Here is a 22,156-nt window from a genome sequence, read left to right as displayed (position 1 = left end):
GTGCGATGGACGAGGGCCCTTTGCGGGCAGGGAGACCTCCAGCCCCGCAGCCTCAGGACTGTCCGCAGGAGAGGGGGCTCACCCGGGTGCCAGGGCGTGGGAGAGGAGAATGACTAGAGGGGTCTAATAGTAATAATGACTAATAAGGGGTCGGACGGTGGAAGAGGCACCCCAGCCGCCGCCGCCCCCCCCCGGCACCGCCTCCGCTGCCGTACGGCAGCGGAGGCGGTGCCGGGGGGGGGCGGCGGCGAAGGCGGTGGCAGGCGAGGGGCGGCGGCGGGGCGACTGAGGGAATGCGGGCGGCCGCCGCCAAGATGGCCGCCGCCGGGGCTGCTGCTGCTGCCGGCCGGACGGCGCCTCATCGTGAGTCCGCGGGCGCCGTCCGCAAGCGGCGGGAACGGGGGAGCTGAGGCGGGGGGGGGGGGTGCTGAGGGCTGCCGGCCTCGCCCGCGGGGGGCCAGCGCCGGGGCGGCGTTACACAACGCCGGCGCGGTGCCTTTGCGTAACGCCGGGGCCTCCGAGCCCCGCAGCCGGGCTGGAGCCGGCGGGGCTGCCGCGGGGGTGGCGTCGGTAAGGGCGCTGCGGGCACCCTGAAGCGGGTCGGGCTTCGTTACCGGGGCGGGCCCGTGGGGGTCGTTCCTCCGCACGGGCGGCGATCCTTGCGGTCCTCTCGTCTGGGAGAGTTTTGGCGTTTGCTGCTGTCGGGCTCGGCTTTTTATTGTTTGGTTCCCCCCGCCCGGAGTTGAATTTTAAGCGAGGCATTTCCCTTTGCACAAAGCGTTGGCGTGAAACTCATCCGCGTTTAACAGTTCGCCGGCTGCGTTGCCAAAATAAGGGCAGGTGGGGAGGAGGTGCGGGTCACAGCCAGCTGCAAGTCAATTTCCCAGTGCCCCCAGTGCTCCCAGTGCGCGGTGTAGCTCCCGGCCGCGCGCAGGTGCGCGCCGCAGGTTTTGCGGCGCGCGGTCGGTCTCGCGGGCCCCTTCGGCAGCAGCGCTTCGCCTCGCTCTTTGCCAATGGAGCGCGTTGCCCGCCGTAGCTTCGCGGACCTCCCGGGCTTTCCCTGCGGCCGCTGGAAGCGCGGGCGCGCGCCGGGGAGCGGTTTTGTCAGGCCTTGGCTCCGGAGGCTGATACGATAATGCCATTTCCAAAACTTATAAAAGAACGCTTTCGTCAATGCTCCGTCAAGCTGGAATCATCATCGTCGTTGCGCGTCCTGCGCGTTCTGTGTCATGTGCTTGATGGTGCAGATGGAAATGTGCCCAAACCTCGCCTTAAGTAAAGCAAATGCTTTCCAGTATTTATTTCCAGCACAGAAGGATCAATACAGCCATTGAAACTTCTCTTTTCCTTGTTCTGTGTAATTAACATACAGTGTCAGTGCTTCAAAAAGCAATAACCTAAGAACTGGAAGAAGAATATAAATATTTGAAAAGAGTCTTTCAGGCCTCAGCCATGCTTGAATTGAAGTTTGCGGCCTTTTATATCACTGCAGACCCAGGCATCCACAGCTACACCCTCTTAATCCCGAGTAAGAAGCTGGATTTGCAAGATGCTTTTCACTGTCGTTGATTTCGGCAGGTTTTGAGGGCGTTGGGCATCTGTTCAGGATGTTATTAGGGACCCGTGACCCGTAAGATGCTCTTCTCAGCGGGGGGATCGGCCGCTGCGGAGGGCTGTGCTATTGGGGCTCAACTGCTGCTGGAACTCCTGCAGTCTGGCCAGGGAAGCGTCGCATCAAACGATTGCTGGAGAGCTGGGGATGCAGAATTTAACAATTTTTTTCATCTTGGGCAATTCACACTATTGTTGCGCTAAAAAATATCATGTAATGACTATGAGCTCCTGAGGAAAACAAAGCGTGCTTTTGAAAAAGCAGGCTGTAACCAGCATGTGGGAAGACTTGACTTCTAAAGTATCCTGGGTTTTGGCTGATGCTGAAATCCAGGAATAATAGAAGTCGCCTGGCTGGGTAGCGAGAAAGAAGGCCGCCCGCGTCCCTGGGTAAATGGATTCTGAAATTGCTGCTCAGTGGACCCGATGCAGGGTCAAAGTAAGGAGCTGCGTGCTTACGGCTCGCAGGCGCTGACCTGCGTTGCTGAAGTTTGCTGGGGACCCTAAATTAACAAATGTCTAACCTGTATTGTAGAGGTGGTGCAGAAATATTTTGCTTGTCTAGAGTTGGCCCAGGTATGTCTGTACCATTAGCAGTGACGTAGCTTGACATACTTAATTCCTTAGCGTGTCAGCCCTGCGTAGTTTCTCTTGTGTTGTCGCCCGTTATTTTGGACTTAGGATCTGAGCCTAAAGATTAGCGAGGTTTTTGTTTGGCTTTAGGTTACTGCCTGGTGTCTGAAAAGCTGTTAGTACACAAAGTGTTTAAAGAAAGGCAGAAGCTTGCAATTTCATAACTTTCTTTGATTCCAGGACCTGGAGCTTAAGGGAGAAAATGCCAAGCAGCGCGGTACTGCCAAGCGTGTTGATGTGGCTGTTGGGGGATTAGTGCCTATTTGGTGAAGAGGCCCCTTGGCCCGCTGCAAGGTTATCAGTGTGCTGTTATCTTTCTTCCAGTTGTCAAAAGCAGCAGTCACCTGAGGGTCCCGGTACGATGGAGAGGTCAGGCAACTGCCGCCGCAGTGACAGAAAGCACAAAACCTCAAATTCAGCCAGAAGTGCGGTAAGTTTGCAGCGAGGTCTGGGTGGGCGTGACCTGCTGTCGTTGCCCTCTGTCTCGCTCCGATATGGTATGCTGCTTTACTTGCATAACAAAGCTGGTTATGTAGTAAAACGTGGCAGTCGCAGGACTTGGTCTAGTTTTTTTGTGTGTGTGTAATTGCCTTTATCTGGCTGGCTGCATTCACCGAGCCTCGTGTATTCGCAGTTCTGCGGGGCAGGGATCGCCTGCCTTGTTCCCTGCAGAACGCAGGGAGGCAGCGGCCCACGGTAAGGCCTGAGGCAGCGCAGAAGCAACAGAAGAAGAAACAGTAGGATATTATTATTAAGTGAGGTTCTCGTTCCCGCTTCCTGGGTTTTATTCAGCAACCTCCTGACAGGCACTCCAGGAGGAAGGGAATGGAAACTGAGGTCCCAACCCATCGGGGCAGGCCTAGGCTCCTCTCAGTGCCCCTTTGTAAGACTTTGGCCTTAACAAGAGGAGGGCAAACTCCCTGTGCAGCCTTGGCTCCGCCTGCTCAGGAGGTGAGAGATCCTGGTCACTGGGCTCCCTTGGGCAGGGGCAACGATTCGGTGGGGAAATCCACCTCTTGGGTGAGAGTTGTGATCCGCAGCCACTTGTGTAAAAGCTGACACCGCCATGTGCTGCACTCTGCTGTGCTGGGAGGGACGTTATCCTTAGAACAGCGTGCTGGACCTGCACCTGGATAGAAAACCCATTGGGGGGAAAAAAACCCCCAACAACCCAAACAAAACCAACCCTGCACTTATTTTAGGTGTAGAATGGCTCTTTGCGGCTTTCGCTGCTTCGGGAGATGAGCTGTGTCTCCAAAGTAACGAAGACAGAGAGCCGTGTGGGTAGCTCGTCTGATTTCTGTGGGAGCTGCTGCTTGGTTTGGCTGGAATCTACAGCTGGCGTTCAGCTGAGGGAGGTCCTTAGACCCTGTTTTATAACCTCCCTTACAGCCTTCAGCTGCGAGATAATTGTCTCGGTGTATTTCCAGTTAAACTCTGTGTTGCAAAGTGATTACGTTTTTATAGAAAGTAAAGATCATGTAAATACTTGTTCTCTGCCTATTCATGCTTGTAGGTCATATTTTTACATAAGCAGGATGAGCTTCTAAATAGGATGCTGCTTTTGCAAAAGACAGATGCAGAAGGATGAGCTGATTGTTTTGTAATAATAATAATGATGATGATGATGATAAAGCAGTAGGTCGCTAGGATTTGAAATATTTCTTGCTTCCACAGGAAGCCTAAAACAGGAATCTTGATGTTAAACATGGGAGGTCCCGAACGGCTGGATGACGTGCATGATTTCTTACTTCGTCTCTTCCTGGACAGGGATCTAATGACGCTTCCAGCTCAAAAGTGAGAAACACTGTGCACTCCTGCGTTACAGTCAGTGTTGGGTGTTGCTGTCTTAGCTGTAGGCTCGGGCACTTAACTTCTGTGTATATCAGCATTTCTTAAGACTGTTTCATCTTGGGACCAGTCAGTGCAAGAAACGGTGTTATAATTCTCTGGAGATAGGCGTGCTCTATTCTGTTCTAACTGCAGATGGTGGTTTCCTCTCACCTGGGGGGTTTGGGAAGGGTGACGCAATGTAAGGTTAAACAAGCCGTGCAGCGCTGGTTGGCTGTAATTGGGGAGATTGCCATGGAAAACCCACTGCAGCAGAGAGATTTGGGGAAAGGGTGGTGATTTGGGTTATGATATTAATATGTGTGCCTTTTGAATGCTTTAGTAAATTAGCACCATTCATTGCCAAACGCCGCACACCGAAAATCCAGGAGCAGTACAGCAGGATTGGAGGTGGATCACCGATCAAGAAGTGGACGGCGGTGCAGGGAGAAGGCATGGTGAAACTGCTGGACAGCATGTCGCCTCGCACCGGTACTTCTTTTCTCTGCTGTGCTTGTTAAAAGTTTCTTTTGCTTCATGTGTCAAAAGTACACGCTTGTAAAGCAGCTTTTACTTCTCCATTTTTATTGTGAGTGTGAACAGTGTTCTCAGCCCTACTAGGAAATCATGACAAAGATACTGCAGAAGTTCTTCCTCGTTCAAAACTAAGCATATGCAAAAGCATGGGGTTCCCACACGTACAAATATATTTTTGTGCTGTGGTCACTTCTGTGGCTGCACTGGAGAACGGCTTTGATTTTGGAGAGTACTGTCGGTACTCGTTCAACCTGCAGTAGCACAGTGTGGCACCAAAAGCCGACAACCGAACATTTACCCACCTTCTCAGGCTGGATCCAGTACGTGCTGCGGTCCAGCTGCCGCTCTGTCTGTGCCCAAGGTAACTAGCTTAAAAGCTGCCCGGGGTAAGCCCACCCTTGGATGCTTTTGGCATGTTTCATCTTGCGTAACTTCAGCCATCAGGAAGTTGGGCATCTGGCCTAAACTGGTGGCCTCTGCTCCCCCTTTAACCGAGAGAGAGTAGGGCTTGGAGAGAAAGTGGTTTGGTTCATCCTAAGGTTGTTGTCAAAGATGGGGGGGTCACCCTCTAAAGGTACACTTACCTCTCCCCTTTGATTATGGGAAGAAGTCTGGATGACTATGATAGACAAAGTATCGTATTTTCGGATGGCTAAAGCCAGGTGACAGGAGTCTCCGTTGGTGTGTACGACTGCAAGGTGTCATACCTTGCCCTGTAAGCCCTACTTGAGCTTGAAGAAGCCTACACTGAAGACAAGTGGTTGAGCCTTAGGTGATAAGAAGGGGGGATGTATTTCATGTGAACAAATAAGGCAGGCATGGGAGAAGGGTGTGCAGTGTAGCATTCTCACTAGCATAAATGAGGTGGAGATTTGCGACCGTTGGCAGGGGCAGCGTAATCTCATGTAATGCTGTTATCTCTTATGGACAGGTAGAGTGGGAGAAGGACGCTCCTCTTAGGCTGCGCGTGTGTGCGCACGCGGAGTAAGAAACATCTGTCGATCTGGGGTTTCCTGGTTGTTCGTGTTCTGCACGCTGGTGCTATTGAGTTTCACAGCGGGGTGGGATCTCCTGCTGTAAAACGCAGAGCACCTTCTCATGGCTGCTCCTTGTAGCTAGCTGCAGGACGGTGTCGTTCTGCTGCCGCGCGCTCGCGGCAGCCAGCAGTTAGGGCTCAGAGAACGGTGCGGCGTTCCCTGCTCCTGCTGCTTCCTCCAAGTGCCCTTCCCTGTTGGGGGCCAGCTCGGCCAGGGTGCCGTGCAGGGACTGTCTGGTACAGAGCAGCTCTGAGGCCAGAGCTTAACGCTATAGAGCCTTTTGTATTTGCCTTTGTTATGCCAGCCTGAGCCTAAAGAATAGGTGGCTGCATGGCAGGGTGTTGGGAGTCTGACTGTTCTCCAAAGCCGCAGATGTCTCTTGTTCCTCTGAAATATCTGCAATTATTGCTTGGATGTATCCAGAGCTTTTGAAACTTTGTCTGAATCTGTAACTATTCATAATGGATACAAGAACTAACACCAATTAGGCCTGATTTCAGGATGGAAGAGGAGGTTGGTTGGAAGAAAAGACAAGGTTTTGTAGCTGAACGTTGCAGGGCTTGGTTGAGCGATAGTGGTGAGCCCCACCTGAGGACATGAGCAGGAGATAAGGCCTAACCGTTTGCCTTGGGTGGAAGTAGATACAGTCTTTGCCAGGTCTTCCTTGCTGGTAAGAAAACTTGAAGGGTGAATACAACTTCCCCGCCCTCTCTCTGGATCACGGAATCTCTCTGAACCTTGCTTCCTCACGGCAAGGAGCTGTGACTTGTATGGATTACCCTGTGCCAAGCCACCCGGTAGCACCAGTGTGATGGGAAACGGGTGCAGACGCTTCCGTGAATGTCCTTTTACTAAGGGCTTCCCTAACACGATTTATCGTGCAATTGCAACGGGCTAGGTGTGCGAACACAGACAACTGTGGTCGTTCGCATAATGTTAATTCGCCGTGATTCAGCCACGTTCAGTCTCTCTCCTGAAACCTTCAACCAAATTGATACGAGTCATTTTTCACCCAGGTTAAATGCATTCATGGTGGAATTTGCACCAGTTTAGCTAAACTGCTTTCAAATTGGTGGTTAGTTGGATTTGACTTCAGCTTGTATTGTTGCTCGGTTAGCGGCTGTGATGAACTAGAGGTCTGTTTCTCCTCTGCCGCTTGCTGAAGGCGATAGATCATTTGCTTACAGTACCTTTTACGCTACAGTTTCTTGCTATGTGACATTAAAACCATGGTGTTAATAAATGTGGGTGGCAGCACTAGAAATTAAACTTATGCATTCACGTAGCAGCTCAAGGGTGATGGCCATCTTCTGTGTCTTGCCTCTCATGGGACAGACAAAAAAAGACAGTGAACCACCACTGCTTTGACAAAAGCCAGGAGAAACAGTAACGTGAGGGTTGGTCTGTCTGAAATGACCTGTCTGGGGGTCGCCTTTGTTCTGATAAGGTGTTTCTCTGCATTGTGCTTTTTGTTCTGGCAGCAGCAGACTGCCTTTGTGAGTAGAAGGAATTAACGAGATCACCAAGCTGCCCGCTGAATTCCTCACCGATGTGTTCGCTACAGATAATACTGCTCATCCTGCCGCTGCAGTAGGAACACTAAACATTTTTAATAGGGAAACTGCTGGAGTACAAGAAGCCAAAGAGGAGAGCTCTCCGTTCTCCTCAGCTCAGCAGCTTTACAGCGCGTGGTGCTGCCAGCTGCCGTCTCCCTTCAGTTTCCGTCACCTTTGCTGACGTGGTGCTGGCGTGTCACGGAATCCCCCTCCATGTTTGGCAATACATGTTATTTGGTTCCTAGCTATTTTGTAATTCTTTGTGGCACCTGCTTCAGACTTGGGTAGAAAAGGGCTAGAGGTAGAAGATCGGTAAAAGGCTCTGGAAGGTGAGAAGTAATGCTCTTGGAAGGCTAGAACCAAATTTATTTCATTTGTTCAGCACGTAACGTGTCACTGATACCTTCATTTGGGTGATGTTTGATCCTTTTTTCCACAGATGCTACTCTCTAGCTTAATTCCAGCTGTGGTCCCCGCAAGTATAGTCAAAGCCTGAAGCCAACACTGCGCCGGGCTGTGGCATCCAGGGCAGCGGTGTTTTCAGCAGCAGTAGCCCCTGAAGGGTCAGGCTTGCACCAGGTTCCGAAGATAAAGCTTAGAAAGTTTATCTGCTTTTCTCAGCGTACCACTCCCGCTTGCTTTTGTTTGGTGACCGCTTTTTGTGAAGTCACGCCCGCCTGCGTGCAGTTCTTACACCTGATAAGTCCTTTAGAGACCTCCTTTTTTACCTATCAGTAGCTGCAGGTTTAAAAATTGAACGTGCTAACCATTGCTAACAATTGAATTGAGCGGTAACCGTTTCCTTAAGCGTTTTGAGTAACGTTGCAGCCCTACCGAGTGCTGTGTTGCTTCAGAATAGCTTGAAGCAGTTGGATGTGCTTCCAGGCTGAGCTGCGCGTTTCGGAATATCGCATGCTCACAGGTAGCGGTTTGGGAGCACCGAGCCCCCTTAATGAGTAGCTCGCAAGTTGTGGTAAGACTTCACACACAGGGCAAAGAAAAAACATGTTGCTTACTTGCTTCACTTTGACTTTTGGGGCGCAGAGTTTATAGTTGCTGTGTATTTGCAGTTGGTGAAGAGCTCATGTTAGGCAGTATCAATAACCAGCTGTGAAAGTCCCTCCTGCGTAAATTAATCCATCTACTGATTTACTGACTTGCAGTATGCATTTGACACGGTACACTTCGGCAATGGGACTAATATAAAGTCGTAACTAAAGAGCCTCACCCACGTCATCTGGGAACAATATAATTTTAAAACGAAGCTTTATTGTTACAGGCAGCTGTCTGACAGTGAACAAGAGTTCTTCCCCCTGAATGAGTGGGGTTGGGTGGGCTCGGTAGTCTGTAAGAATAAATCACACAAACATGGTGATAGGAAAATCCGTTTCTATTGTTGGGGTTTTTTTTTAGTGCTGGCATCAAATAGGCTAATGTCTTGCAATGGTAATTATGTTTTAAGAAGGCACATCTTGCTTTTTTGTTGTTTTTAACTATGACAGTTCTTAGTATTTCTTACAAGCTGTATTGTAGCTGAGATTCCCTTGTCAGCAGAATGAGAGCTCACAGGATGAGGGAGCCACATCGTTTCTTTAGATTGGCAGCTCTTCGTGGAAGGAGATGTCACTCTATTTTGTTGTTACAGTTAGAGTCAGAACTACTGGAAATAAATATGTATACAGACATGAAAATCTCTCCTTTGCTGCCTGTGATCCAGGACAAAACGTAATGCTGTGAGAGTACTGCAGGAAGTTTCCAAGTTGGCCATGTTTTTTCCCAGTATGTCCTTCCCCAGGTTAAACTCCTACTGTCTCTGCTCTAGTTAGTCAGACTTTCGTTTTTAATGCCATTTAAAAATGTTAATGAGGTTACCGGCTCCCGGGGCTCCTGAAGTCGGGTCATTATTTGCTACTGCTCCCAGCTGGGAGCTCTTGCCTCCTGCGGAGAGCTGGGGCTGACGAAACGTGTTTTCTGAATCCTGTATAAATGTATGGAGCGGAGACCAAGCACGGGACATCTGCTTCCTTCAGAAACCTGTTAAATGTTATTTCAGAGCTAGTGACCTGGAAACCCTGCAAAAGAAACTTTGCTTTTGTTCTCCTAAGAACCTCTGTCCTCTACTTGAAAAAAAAGGCAACACAAAAACAAAGGAAGAAACCTGCCCTCCCTCACTCCCCCTAAGCAAACTGTACTCCCCAAACCTTGAAGGCAACACCCAAAAGATGAGAGATGAAAAATGGAAGAACCTAAAATGTTGTCCTTGGAGAGAATAATACTGCCTCCAAAATAAAGTGTTTAAAGGCATGAAGATTTCCAGAAACCAGCATGAAAGAACACGTGTCCCTTATTCAGTACCACCGATCTCCTGCCCCAAACAACAGTCCCGGTCGTTGGGGGTTTATGGGCAAAGGGAGCAGGCTTACCAGGGTGGGGGAAGGCATCTTCTCCCATGAGGATGGGGACCAGAGCAGTTGCATCAAACGATGGTTCCACCTTGTCTTGGTTTTAGCTTTGTTTTTTAATATGGTTAACTGGAGGCAAGGAAGTGGAAGGAAGTGAAATAGAATTCCGTCTGCATAAAACGATGAAGGAGAAGATTGAGTAGGTGAGGGAAATGCAAGCGAGCCAGGTCTTTGCTGACGCTGAAATAGGAGTTGGAGGGCAAGGAGGGCGCGGGGAGCAAGGGGTCGGTACCTGCGAGTTCTGCCTGAACGCCCCTGCGGCGCTGGGACCGAGGGCCTGATCCAGCAAAGGCGTATGAATCCCTCGTGCACTGAAGGCATCCTGTTTTGATGACTTCTCTGGTGGCACCTGGAGCAAGAAAGGGATAAAATGGTCTGATTTTCTTGCAATGCCTTGTAGGCAGCTAATGTCTGCAAGGTGCAGGGCCTTTTCCTGTTTGAAGCTGATCCCTGTGGAGCACAATATCTCAGGGCTGGCACACAAAATTGCAGCCCAATTATGTTTGAAAGTTTAGGTAAATAAAATTCCCTGCAATGTGTGAACCGCTTAAGCAATGCGTTTGCTTTTGTACGGCAGAATGAAGAAGGCCTTGTCTTTCCTAAGGTTTTGGCATTTTAATTACATTGGTGTATTTAAAACATCTGACTTCTGATTTCAGTAGGGGAGTTGAGCTGAGCTGTTAGGAAGCCCATAGCACGTCTGTAGCTGTGGTCTGTGTTAGGGCATAGTAGTGTTCATTTAGCACCTTGTAGCGACACTTTTTTACCAAGACATCCCTTAAATCAGACCTTGCCCAGTAAAACGTCAGAGCTCTGTACAGTCTGGAAGCCATGCCTCTGCTAACTAAGGAAAAGCAGAAGTGATGCTTCCTGCAGAAGCAAGCAGTAGTATAAATCACTTAAATTCTAGTAACAGCACAGTGAGTTACCAGAAAAATACTTGGCCGAAGAAAGATGTGTTTATATGGCAGTGGTTTAGAAAAGTAGCCAGAAAATTATCGACAAGTTTATTTCAACACTTTCAGTCTGTCTGGTTCTGTCCTTTGTACTTACTAATGACATGTTATTGAGAGGTCTTGGGGTTTTCTGCAATTTCTTTCCCTGTGCTTTGGCTGGCAGCGCCTCACAAATACTACATTGGCTTCCGGTACGTCCATCCTCTGACAGAAGAAGCAATTGAAGAGATGGAGAAAGACGGCATCGAAAGGGCTATCGCTTTCACGCAGTACCCCCAGTACAGCTGTTCTACCACAGGTGAGCGTCCGTGCAGGGGCAGGGCACCGAGGCGAACGTCGGCACGTGTCTGCGAGCCTTGAGGGAGCGCGCGGAGCGTCGGCGCAAGCTGTCCCGTCTGCCTCTGAGCGCCCCTTCCTCTTGGCTTCAGTGCCAACTCAAGGTCCTCTGTATTTCCTATCATTCCGAATTTTAGGTAGGAACTTCTTAATTCAGGATAGCTTTATGTTACCATTGCTGTTGTGAGATAACATAAACTGAAGGCTCAGGAACACAACTGAGTAAGTTTTCATCATGGAAACTAGAGCAATAATTGTTCTTCAGTTAAGGAATGGTTTAGCAAATTGTTCTTGACTGGTACGTTGTATGAACTTTGATATAATTGTTCCCATTTGAGGCTATCAGTTCTGATTTGCAGTTGCATTTTAAATATGTAGCATTTTAAAATATTATAATACCTTGCTACAAAACTGTTTTCAGCTGACAAGTTGCTGATGCCTTCGCTGAACTTACGTTCTTAATTCTCTGCATTTCAGGAAGCAGTTTAAATGCCATTTATCGCTACTATAATAAAAAAGGGGAGAAGCCAAAGATGAAGTGGAGTATAATTGACCGGTGGCCCACACATCCCCTCCTTATTCAGGTATGGATTTGTATGAGAGCCTTTGAAAGGAGAGGTGTGAACTGCGCAGGTCTGATACGTTATCAAACTGGCCTTCCCTGGGGTTTTTTTAGATTGGTTGATGTAGGAGAAACTTGGTATCTTCGCATTGCCAGCTGACTTTAAAACAACAAAGAAGTAAGTAAATACAGATGTTTATTGAGGTTCCTTTTTAGAAATATTTGCTACCAGTAAAAGCACAGTTTAATGTTAAGCAACAGAAACATTCTGAGGAAGCACTTCACTTAGATCAAGTCTTAGCTTCTAACAAAGCTTACAAGATTTTTAGCTATAGACTGTACTAAAAGATGAACTTATTTGCTGATTTAGGCTGCGTTTATGTGTTTTCTTTAAAAAAAAAAACAACTTAAGAAGAATAAAAGGAACACTTCAATTTGAGGGTACGTTTTAGTTCTGGCAATGAAATGTGTCTTGTCTGCTCTGTATGAAATTACAGGAGAAGGGTGGTGATTTCATGCCGGATGTTTTGGCGTGATAATGTGTGAAAGTGACCACCTCGCACCTCTTGTTTTAAAAGCATAGAGATATTATCAGACCAGCCTTGGCTGGAAGGGACCTCTAGAGGTCATTCGTCCAAATTCCTGCTCAGAGCAGGTCTGTGGCCGACACAGATACAGATCGTGTCGGTTTGCCAGGGTCTCATCTGGCAGCAAAGGGGTAATTCTAGGCACGGCACTGGCTGTGGCAGGAGCAGTTAAGGGAAACCTTCTTGTTCCTTCCTTTTCAGAGAAAATGGCATTTTTATCTTTGTCGGGGACCTTCTCCTCTAGTTCGGGTTTGGCAATTTTTGTGGTGTGTGGAACGGGTGATAAAAACGACTGAAGGAGGGCGCGGTGGAGCTGCCCGCACTGTGTGATGTGCCCTGCCAGGCTGCCTGAGCGCGATGCTGTCCTGGGACGTGCGCTGTCATTATGCACTCCCCCTGCCTTCAGTATGTGTTCTCCTTGCCTTCAGTGAAACACCTCAGCAGACTTCAGGAACCTTTCATATCTTCAGGGAACCTGCAAAATGGTTTCTATTAGACAGAGTACATACAACCCCTTTTTTTTTTTAATAAGCCCACCAATGTGCCTTTCCTTAGGCCTGGGGAGGCTGTAATTGAAAGGGCTGGCTCAGCTGCTGGTTAGAAAGTTGAAATGGAAATAAATTTTTTTTAATGTTTCTGATCTGTTGTTCACCGCAAAACATTTAAAGAGAGAAGCCCCTGCAGGCTGAGTTGTCTCCTGCTCCTGCAGCACCATATCCCAGCGGTGACGGCAGCTGCTTTTCTCCGTGCGCTCCCTCAGCCTAGCTGTGTGTATGCAGCGCTGCGGCTCTCAGCTCAAGCGCTGGCGGAGGGAGTGAGGGGTCAGAGGTGTTGCCCTGCTTTTTTGTGTAGCACTAAGAGCGTTTCAGGTGTCGATGGACAGAGGCGGCCATCTCTCCCATGGTCTCTGCCGTCAGCTGAGCTCAAGGTGGAGGACTCTGGATGCAGCTGAACACAGTTATCTCAGGCTTGCCTCAGCAGTGCATTAGGGGACACCTTTCGCAGAGCAGGCTCTTCTCCGATGCCCTGCGAATGGACTCTAATTTAGTCCAAGTGTAATGGGGCTGCTGAGAGAGAGCGGTTGTGCCCATTCACCATTCCTCTCCCCCCTGCCCCAGCAGCTGCACGCTTGTGCCCTCCGCGGCCAGGGAACTGCTCGTCAGGGGCGGCAGAGGGGAGCTGGGTTGGACTGGTCAGAGTCTTTCAGTTTGTTACCAGCACCTTAAAACCACTGGGATGATCAAAAGTTCACAGGGGCCTTTGGTGTGTTGGGACTGGGCAGCGTGTGAGACTGTATACGGGACGGTATGTAATACGTGCTGTCCCTTGCTATTGCCCCACGCATACCAGAGGGAATTTTGAAGTTCTTAAGGCAACCTGGAACATGGAAACTGCCTGTCTTGGGTCGTGGGAGATCACATAATGCCTCTCAGCGTTTCTGATTCAGGTCTTTGCTTTTTTTTCTGAACAGTGCTTCACCGATCACATACAGAAGGAACTGAACCTGTTTCCACCTGACAAAAGGAAAGATGTCATCATCCTCTTCTCGGCTCACTCGCTGCCCATGTCTGTGAGTTACGTCAGGTCGTTTCTGTCACTGTTAGACCAGAGTCACGCTGGCTGGGCCGAATGGAAGGGGACGCGGCTCACACAGCCGTGGGTAGGGCCACAGTTGTGGAAGTGCCAGGCAAATCTGAAAGAGAAATATGAAGGCGAGTTAGCGAGTTGCAGCTGGAAGCCTGATGCAGAGCTGAAGGCGAGGCACGTGAGCTGTGGTTACTCTCCTGCACGCTTACGCAGATCTGCGCTGTTGGCCACCATAGAAGATGGGGCGCTGGGTTAGGTCAGACGCGGTACAGCTGCTTTCATGGCCTCACGAACTTGCCAGCTCAAACCCGGATGGTAATGGAGGGGAAAATTTGGTTATTTTCTCACCTCTAGAAAGCAGTAACAATACTTTCCCTGAAGGAATGAAAGTAAAATCTTTGCAAGGTTGCAATAAATGACTTGATCCTCTGTCAGCAACCAGCAACTGCAGTGAAATGGCTCACGGATCATTTTTAAAAAATGCAGTGCTGTTACCAAAATGTAAGCGTATCTGTATACGATGACAGAAGAACTTTTTATCGTGCGAAGGAGGAGGAATACATGGTCTCATAAAGCAGCTTCATCATAGGTTTTGCTGGGCAAGAACGCAGTTTTTGCTCCCTGTTTCGGATGAGCCAGGCACTTGGTACGGCCCGTCCCGGGCACAGCCGCGTCACGCGCAGCGTGCTCGCCTTTCCCAGTCTTGGGGTGGTCTTTGGCCAAACACGTTCACTGGAGGAAAAAGGTCTGGTGTTTTTGTGTTGAAGGTGGTGAACCGTGGTGATCCGTATCCTCAAGAAGTGGGAGCTACAGTCCATAGAGTCATGGAGAAGCTGAACTACTCCAACCCTTACAGGCTTGTGTGGCAGTCCAAGGTATGTGCTCAGGGAGGCTGTAAAGCCACCTGCCGCTGTAAAGCTCTTCAGGTGATGGAGTTTATGATCTTCCAGCTTAAGAAGATCAGAACCTCAGTGCCTTTTTCCCATTTTCAGCAAGTATTTCTGCTAGAACAGAATCCCCATCTTTTGCTCACATTCAGTCTTCCCAGATACTCTACCCACAGCTTCTCGCCTTTTTTGTATATTGTGTCATTTTAAAGTAGATTTTTGATGTGTCTGTTAGAAAACCTGTGATCTCATACCATCTAGTTTGGCATTTGTCTGTCAGAAGGAAGAATCAGGCACTCACTGGATTTTTGAGGTGTTGCTTTTTGAGGATCTCTGAGCGATGTTTCTGAAGTAATTACTGTGATTTAGGCATTCTTAATAATAATATGAGCCTAATCCAAACAGGCTTCATTACTCTTGACAAAGACTGCTTGCATTACTTTGTCCTTATTATTACTACTGCAAATAGCAAGGAACATAAGTTTTACCAGAATTACGTAGTACAAGTAACCTTATGTCTCAAGGGGATTACACCTATCATGCCATTTTTGTCTTGTTCTTAAAGTTGCATATTATGGTACATCAGCACTGAATACTTCAGGGATAGTAAAGGGGTAAGGACAGTTTGCTACAGAACGGTAACTTCTTTAAAAGGCAGGTAAACCCCGTGCAGTAGTGGTCAGGGTTTTATTGAACTGAAAACAGCGCACCTTTATATAAATTTTCATTTGTTTTAATGAGAGTCTCATTTAGGCGAGCCCAGGTTCTGTTTCTTCGGGATTTAAATGACAGGACATTATGTCTTAATAAAAAAATTAATGGAGAAGGTGAGAGGCACTATCAAAAAAAGGTAAAGACAAATAACTGGCTCCATCTTAAGCATAATCTGGTCTGTGTTGTCCTGCTTGGGAAAACGTGGGTGTTCTTTGTAAGAATGATTGAATGAGGGGAGGGTTTTCTTTATTTCCCTCCCTGTTTTCTTACAGGTTGGACCAATGCCTTGGCTTGGTCCGCAGACAGATGAGGCCATTAAAGGACTGTGCCAAAGAGGAAAGAAGAACATGTTGTTGGTCCCGATAGCGTTTACAAGTGACCACATTGAAACACTTTATGAACTGGATATTGAGTATGCCCAAGTTTTAGCCAATGAGGTGAATGTTTTATAGTTTTTATAACTGTTTGGATAGTGGTGCTCTGAAATTACTTCTCCTGTTTTGAAATTTGCTTTGTAGTTGCTTCTTGCAATACGATTTAGAGCAAATTTTATTTCTCTATAAACTGAAAATTAATCTGAACTGGCTTAACTCAAATTAATTTTTAGCAACACAAAACAGGTGGGAATTTGTCTTTCTGGATTTAACTCTTTAAGCCACTGCTGTCCTTACTAAAAAAGAATCATCAAGTTTTGGCAGCAAAGTGAAATTTTGCATCGTAGCTATTTTTGCTGTATTGAAAAACATGGTACTGCATTTAATTCCATAATTTTGGGGCAACTTCTGAATGAAGTAGAAAGGGAGATATTGAAGGCTAACTAGTGAAGGATCTAGCAGACTTAACTTTTTTCCTCCTTGTTTTTGATTCAGTGCGGAGTTGAAAATATCAGAAGAGCAGAGTCTCTTAATGGAAATCCACTGTTCTCCAAGGTATCTTCTTTGTTGCAATAGTTGTAAAAGTTTGCAGTTGTGTATTTCCTGCTGAATTATGGATGTCTCCTTGTAGTTCTAAAGTATTTGGAGTTTGAGAGGAAAAATGGAAACCCCTGTACTTAATCTGTATACCACAAAGTGTTTTCTTTTACCACACTTTGTTTTGTTTTTTTTTAAAAAAAAAGAAGTTCAGAAGTTTGGTTTGACAAAAAAGAAAAACAGTTTTGTATTCATTTGTAGCAATCTTTTAATGAAATATTTCTCTTAAGATATTATAGCAATGCAGTTTTAGAGCAGGATTTTCCCCTGAAGTAAAGGAGGGTAGTGCTTAAAGCGTGTAGTCTGATGGACACGCAGTTTGGCAATCGCTAGTCAGTGTGACACGTGTTAAAGCATTTTTTAATTTTATGCAGATAGGTTTGCTCACTTCTGATTTTTAATTAACTGTCTTTCAGGCTCTGGCCGACTTGGTCTGTTCGCATATCCAGGCGAATGAAATCTGCTCTCGGCAGTTAACCCTCTGCTGTCCGCTCTGTGTAAATCCCGTCTGCAGGGAGACAAAAGCCTTCTTCACCAACCAGCAGCTGTGACGGGCGGCCTGGGAGGGCACCGCCGCGTCGTGCAGGGAAATGGCCCTGGCGAAGCAGCGCGAAGGAGAGAAACCACTTGACGAAACTCTCCGCTGTTACATGCTCACGGGCTGGTAGCCTGTGATGTTAACCTCATGCAACAGTGAGGAGAACTTGACTCTTTTGTTTTATTTTTTCTTATGTTTTCTTTGTTTGAGAAGAGTTTGTAGAAAGTAGGGAAATAAGGGCGTTTATCCTGTGAGATGTGAAAAGATCTTGTTTCATCTGATTCTGATTGGAATTAGCATGAGCCCATAAGTATGCACTAAAAAACTCAAAAAGCTTTTCTACAAATTAGCTTCTATTTCCTATGCAGGGATTTATTTGTATGCAATTTTGTCATGAGTGCATTAATTTCAGCTTTCCAGGTCAAGCATACAATTATTTGTTTTGTTTCTGCTTAAGGTACAGTATAACCAGCATAGTCACCGATCGTCTCTTCTGAGAGTGACTTCTCAGATGGCTTTGAAGATTGAGTGACTTCTAATGCTTTTTAAATAATGCGTATACTTTTTTAGAACCTAAAGATAAGGCTTTGTTTTGGTTTGGTTTTTTTCTCCTGCCAGAAGCTTCTGGTGAAAGCTTAGCTGGGATAGTAGGACGCACAAGATTTGTTTACGTTTTCTAGAAAAAACACCCTCGTTATCTGCAGGAAAGCCTCTGCATTTGAAGAGCATAAAATGAAAGGAATAAGCCTGCTTGGGTGACGCTGGAGAACGTGCTCAATTGAAACGAACTGCGCGTGTTTCCAGTCTAGCCGCTATCAGCGGCCTGTATGGAAACGTGTGGGTTCCTCTTTTAAGCAAAATGGCTTTTAAAAATTATTATTAAAAAGGGCTTTCTCTGTTTGGTTAAGTAAATTTAGGACGTCAGGCTTGCTCTCCAGAAGGTTTATAGATCTGCTCTGTGCTTTCTACTGTGCCACAGTGCTGTGGTTTTTGTGGGATACCTATGGGGTTCCATAGGTACAATTGATCTCGCTGAATTGATGTTGTTATTTAAAAGGGAGCGGGTAGGTCAGGAGTGATGCACGTTGCAGATGCCGGAGAGCAGGCAGCCCCGCGGGCTGGCAGCTGCGTGCTTGTGCGTACCTTTGCCAAAAGCCGAGTTTTGTCTGTTAGATTTGTGACGTTGATCGTGGGCTGGGAGTAGGCCCTCGTCACCCAGCTGAACTTCTTGCTTGTTTTGGCAGGCGTTTGGGTGCATCAGGACTGCTGAATCCACTCCTAAGCAGTGGCAGTTTTTGAGAGTGAAGAACCTTTTTAGGGCAGTGTTCCCTCACTGTCAGCACCGGGGCCGGTGTCCAGGTTAGACTTGGGATAGGAGGGGGCTTTTCTGAAAGGCTGGTCACCACGCAGCATGCCTGAGCTTGGCACTTGGAGTAGTTCAGGGCAGAAGTACCGCAGCACCTCAGTCCGTGTCCTCTCGCACAGGGACCTCTCCTCCGGGGCGGGCCAAAGGGGGAGCAAAGCTGTGACCGTGTTCTGTGGCACTGAGCCATACGTGTAGTAGTCTAGCTGTCAGCTTCATGGGTATAAATGTTTACTTGACGTCATTAGCACTGAAATGCCACAAATGTGGCGATGCAGGTTGTTTTCCATAAATTGATGATTCAGCTCATCGTGATGTTTGAGAAGCAGATGCCATGCTGCTCAGACAGTTTTATTTGCTTATGTAATTAGGAGGCATGAACAGTTTGGACCGCTGATCTTTCAAGGATAGGGTTGTTTCAAAAGAAAATAGGCGTCTTGGTATAACAGGGGTTTATCTTCTGGTTTATGTTGAAAGAATTACACATGGAATACTAAAGAAATGAATGGATGCTGTGTCGGTCAGCCAGCGGGCCGAGTACTGCCATGGAGCGATGTAAACCCTACTGTACAGCCTCGCTAGGGCCTGTGGCCTCATACGTCTTGAGAGTCGATTGACGTCTCTCCACTGCCATACTGCAGCTTCCGAGTGTGATTATGGTGGGACAGAGTTAAATTCCTTCGGTGCCAGAGCCTCCGACGTTACTGCTGCCCCTCGTTGCTTTAGCAGAAAGAAGTCTTCCGTGACCCTTCGTGCCTGCGCCTGTTTCAGTGGCGGGGGCCAGGAGCCGGGGCTTCTGTTCTGCCTTTCTCGCTCCGTTCTTGGTCTCTGCTCGCTGCCTCGGCAGGAGAAAGGAACGCAAAGCCGATTCCTGCCCTTGCTCAGGTGGAGTAGGTAGGGTTATCGCATGTGTACGGAAGGGTGAAATTCTCGTGGAAAAGCTTTGAATCGACGTCAAAAGAACAAAAATGTCTGCAATGTGTCTGGGAAGGGAACGCTGGCCTTACGTCTCTCGTTGGACAAAGAACTGTCTCTGTTCCCATTTCTCTGCTTGACGCTTATGGGTCAGTGGAAAATCTGTTTTGTAAAATCTTCCTGCTCGTACCTCTGTCCTACCAGCTGAAGGGTGGACTGACCTCCAAATCCAGGTTGTGGCCAGCACATTTAGAAGTGTGGCTGATGCTGGAAAGTGAAGGTTAACTTCATACGAACATTGTGATACTATAAATATAGATTGGCTTTTTATTTCCATACTGGAAAGAGTACTGAAAATATTAGCCGGCACTAATTACGAGGCATTATGTTTGTCCCCAGTAATAAAAGGTATTTAAAATTCACTTTTTAGTATGCTAACCACAAGTGAGATAATTACTAAGCCTATTGCTGCTATTAGACCATAATGTACAAAACACTTAATTTTCTAGCTTTTAGCAGATGGATCTTGTCTCATAGAGTTGGTGGGGTGGTTCATTTTGCTGAACAGATCACGTAATATCACTCTGTCCTATTTAACACACATTATTTTGTCTTAGCACAGCATCAAAAGCCTGTTGGAAAACTACCTGAGCAAGTTAGCTAGCAGCTCTGCTAAATATTTTTAATAGAAATCAAGATAACAGTGAGACTAATAACAGTGGGAATTCTGCTGCCATTGAGATCGTCTAATCCTGGTTTTTCTGTTTGGGAGCATTTCTGACTATGCTAACTAACAGTGGAATTCATTTGACCTTACTTTAGATGCTTCCGATCTACGTGCTGACATCTGAGCTGGTCTTGCAGGTACTATTTATGGTCAAAAGATGGTTGTAATACGCGTTTCTGAGAAATTACTCATCTCTCAAAGTAGATGTCCACACCGGGTTGGATGAGTTCCACTCTGTAGCTGCCTCTGTCCGTGAAGGGAGCGTGGTGCAGTAACTCGGCGGTAGTTAGCTGCGTTGCGTATGTCTAACGTGAGATGAATCCCATCCGTTCATGTGCCTTCTTTTTCAGCACTCTGCCAGTGATGTGTAGCCGCTGCATTTGGGAGATTGCAGTCTTAATCCTACAGTTATGCATTCAGTTTGCCCCTCTGGCAGACTTTAAACATTTGGTGCTATTAACTCAGGACGCAGTCTCGTCAGGTCCCGAGCATTTTCTGCTCTGGTTGAATTGATTTGAGCATATGGAGGTGTCAGCATCTGGAGACTCTAGTCCTCAGACAACAATCTAGTTTGATTTTTTCATTATCAGTTACACTCCTTTTGCAGTACTTCGTTTCATTTGCAAGTGTTTATCATTTACATGTGCCCTGACAAAAAGCAACCAGTTGCAAGTGAGCTTGAGGGATGTGTTGAGGCAGCGTTGTATCCCCAGATTTCGCTGGTTCGAGCCGAGTCCTCAGGCTGGCCTCGAGCCGCGGGGCCCTCGGGGACCGCGCGCGTCGCTGTCCCCGTGCCCAGGCTGCTCGGTCGCGCTCCCGCTCGCGCCGGCGGCGCCGTTTGCGGCGGCACAGCCGGGGCTGCCCTGACAGCGGGAGTGAGGGCGGGGGGTGCAGTCTGCACACCAGCACTCCCAGCGCCGCGGAGCTCTGGCCTGAGGATATCGATTGAGAGAGGAGTTCGGAAACAGCCCTTGCTGTCCTGAGGAAAGAAGTGGGAAGTAAAGGTGTTTGCGAATGGAATGATTTGAAGAATTTGCTCATGATTAGACTGTTCTCCTGATTTAACTCGCTGCAATTTTGCTTTTTTCTTTTTTTGTTGAGTTGAAGTTTTTTTTCTTTTGGAGTTTATAAAATGTCCCTTATTACTGGCTGCATTTTAGAAAAGGTGATAGCTTCCGAAAGTGGTGCTGCAATATTAAGAGGTGTGTGGGTAGCGTCTGTGAGCTAACCTGCTCCTTCTGGGGAGGAGGGTGTTACAGCCGAGTTCAGTGGGGCCGGGGTTTTCCTAGGAATATCTGAAAGCTCACTTTATTTTCCCTTTCTGCCACACCCAGAGAGTTGGAAATCAATATGAAGTGTAAGATGCAAGAGAGAGAGAAGTTGCTTTTATTTTTTAATGCCAGATGTGTACAAATACTTGCTTTTAGTCCAACATATGTATTTCAGATTGCACGAGGACTTCCATTTAATGTAACACAAAAAAATTTGTATAATCTTACTGTGTATCATTTGCCATAAAGATGGAATTTCAATTAAATTTTTTGGAAGAACTGACTGAGCTGTGTGTCTTTAGTAAGAGCCCTTTATGATGGTATTTGACGTCCTTTCTGTTCCTTTCCTTTTCTGTGCATCAGAAAGCAAAAGCATTTGGGCATGTACGGGGCAGCGTCTTGATTCGGATCAGCAGTGAACTGTGAGGCGGTGATTCCCCTGTGACAGAGCTGGTTCGCTTTGTGCACGAGAGGGTCGCACTCGGACGCCTCTGGAAGGGAGCCCTCCAGATGTGCACGAGAGGGTCGCACTCGGGAGGCCTCTGGAAGGGAGCCCTCCAGATGTGCACGAGAGGGTCGCACTCGGGACACCTCTGGAAGGGAGCCCTCCAGATGTGCACCAAACGCTCCCGCTGCACGCAGGTCTCAGCCAAGCCCTGTTTGAATGCTCGGTCCAAGGAAGCCGACTGACGTTCCCTGGAGCAGGGCCCCAGCACCCGCTGAGGCACGCCGCTCTGGTCCTGGTGTGCCAAATGACGGGCCGCAGGAGCCAAGCCGTGGTGGGTCGGTCCCTTAGGTTTTCAGGGGAGATAACGGCACGTCAGCCCTCTGGGCTCGCAGTCCTTCAGGGTCAAGGCGGGCACGCGCGAGGGCAGAGTTCACTAATGAAGTTCTGTGAGCAGCAGCCGTTACCTGGATATTTATGCCTTTTTGAAAATTGATGTCCTCGGTAGTCAAAGCTGCTTATTCTGCTCACGCAGAAGTGTCGGTATACGTAACCTTTCAGCAGTTAGCTGGACCCAACGTTGGACGTGATAATTTCACGCTGCCCTCACCTCCCTGACTTCCCACCCGAG

At 47.8% G+C, this 22,156-nt stretch overlaps 1 protein-coding gene across 4 annotated transcripts; it reads left to right on the top strand.

The window, feature by feature from the left end:
* Positions 1-245: 245 nt before the first annotated feature.
* On the top strand, positions 246-21,363 carry LOC309601863 (ferrochelatase, mitochondrial). Of its 4 annotated transcripts, none has more exons than XM_082335076.1 (11): positions 246-363; positions 2,569-2,674; positions 3,922-4,041; positions 4,418-4,566; positions 10,786-10,920; positions 11,436-11,542; positions 13,579-13,677; positions 14,462-14,569; positions 15,568-15,732; positions 16,165-16,224; positions 16,683-21,363. In XM_082335076.1, exons 1-11 carry the CDS (start codon positions 294-296, stop codon positions 16,815-16,817), a joined length of 1,254 nt encoding a protein of 417 aa, XP_082191202.1. In that variant the 5' UTR covers positions 246-293; the 3' UTR covers positions 16,818-21,363. The 4 variants fall into 4 exon arrangements, with proteins under 4 accessions (XP_082191202.1, XP_082191204.1, XP_082191203.1 ...); XM_082335078.1 differs by lacking the exon at positions 246-363 and adding an exon at positions 556-570; XM_082335075.1 differs by lacking the exon at positions 246-363 and adding an exon at positions 1,438-1,528.
* The last annotated feature ends 793 nt before the right edge of the window (positions 21,364-22,156 follow it).

The sequence above is a fragment of the Platalea leucorodia genome (genome assembly GCF_965183815.1).
Source record: "Platalea leucorodia genome assembly, chromosome: W".
Lineage (NCBI taxonomy): Eukaryota > Metazoa > Chordata > Aves > Pelecaniformes > Threskiornithidae > Platalea > Platalea leucorodia.
This window is presented reverse-complemented; position numbering and strand designations above follow the sequence as displayed.

Excerpts from the sequence above, each read along its gene's own strand:
- LOC309601863 (XM_082335075.1), top strand. The coding sequence starts at position 1,453 with ATGCTTGAATTGAAGTTTGCGGCCTTTTATATCACTGCAGACCCAGGC. Across the intron at positions 10,921-11,435 it reads GTACAGCTGTTCTACCACAG|GAAGCAGTTTAAATGCCATT; the intron begins GTGAGCGTCCGT and ends TCTGCATTTCAG. Across the intron at positions 13,678-14,461 it reads CTCACTCGCTGCCCATGTCT|GTGGTGAACCGTGGTGATCC; the intron begins GTGAGTTACGTC and ends TTTGTGTTGAAG.